The 500-nt window shown below is 72.2% G+C and overlaps 1 protein-coding gene across 1 annotated transcript in view; it reads right to left on the bottom strand.

The window, feature by feature from the left end:
- Mn1 (meningioma (disrupted in balanced translocation) 1) overlaps nucleotides 1–500 on the bottom strand; it is a 49,234-nt gene that overhangs the window by 46,389 nt on the left and 2,345 nt on the right. Inside the window, exon 2 of the mRNA XM_013014274.1 lies at nucleotides 1–499. Coding sequence (XP_012869728.1) covers nucleotides 1–499 — 499 coding nt within the window. The remainder of the gene's footprint in view (nucleotide 500) is intronic.

Here is a 500-nt window from a genome sequence, read left to right as displayed (position 1 = left end):
CTTGTCGAAGAAGGTCCCCGGGCTCACGTGCCCACTGTCCCTTTTTCTGCGGCCTCGCCCCCGGCCGCCGCCCCCGGGGACCGGCTTGCCGTCGTTCCCCGACGTGGACTCCAGGGTGTAGTTGGGGGACAGGCTGGTGCCGTCCCCCTGGCTGGACGGGTTGCACGGGCCCGAGGCTTTGGAGCCGCCGCCGCCTCCGGTCCCCGGCGGGGCTCCTCCGGGCCCCGGGGTCCCTCCCGGGAAGTAATCGGAGCCCGGGTGGCCGGGCCCCGGCGCCGCGGCCTCGCCCTCGGTCTGGCTCAGTTTCCTCTTGCCCTCGGGCGGGGTCTTCTTGTTGAAGGTCACGTTGAGGTTGGGGGCCCCCAGGCTGGCGATCATGTTCTGGCAGGCGGTGGAGAGCGCGGCCAGGCAGCTCTGGCCGAACAGGTTATCCTTGGAGCTGGGCTTGCTGAAGGAGCCCAGGGAGAGCGCGCCCAGCTTGCTGGCCGAGGAGCGCGGGC

Source organism: Dipodomys ordii, unplaced genomic scaffold (assembly GCF_000151885.1).
Source record: "Dipodomys ordii isolate 6190 unplaced genomic scaffold, Dord_2.0 Scaffold23, whole genome shotgun sequence".
In the NCBI taxonomy this organism is placed as follows: Eukaryota; Metazoa; Chordata; class Mammalia; order Rodentia; family Heteromyidae; genus Dipodomys; species Dipodomys ordii.
Note: the sequence above shows the minus strand (reverse complement) of the source record. Positions and strands in the feature narration are given on the sequence as shown.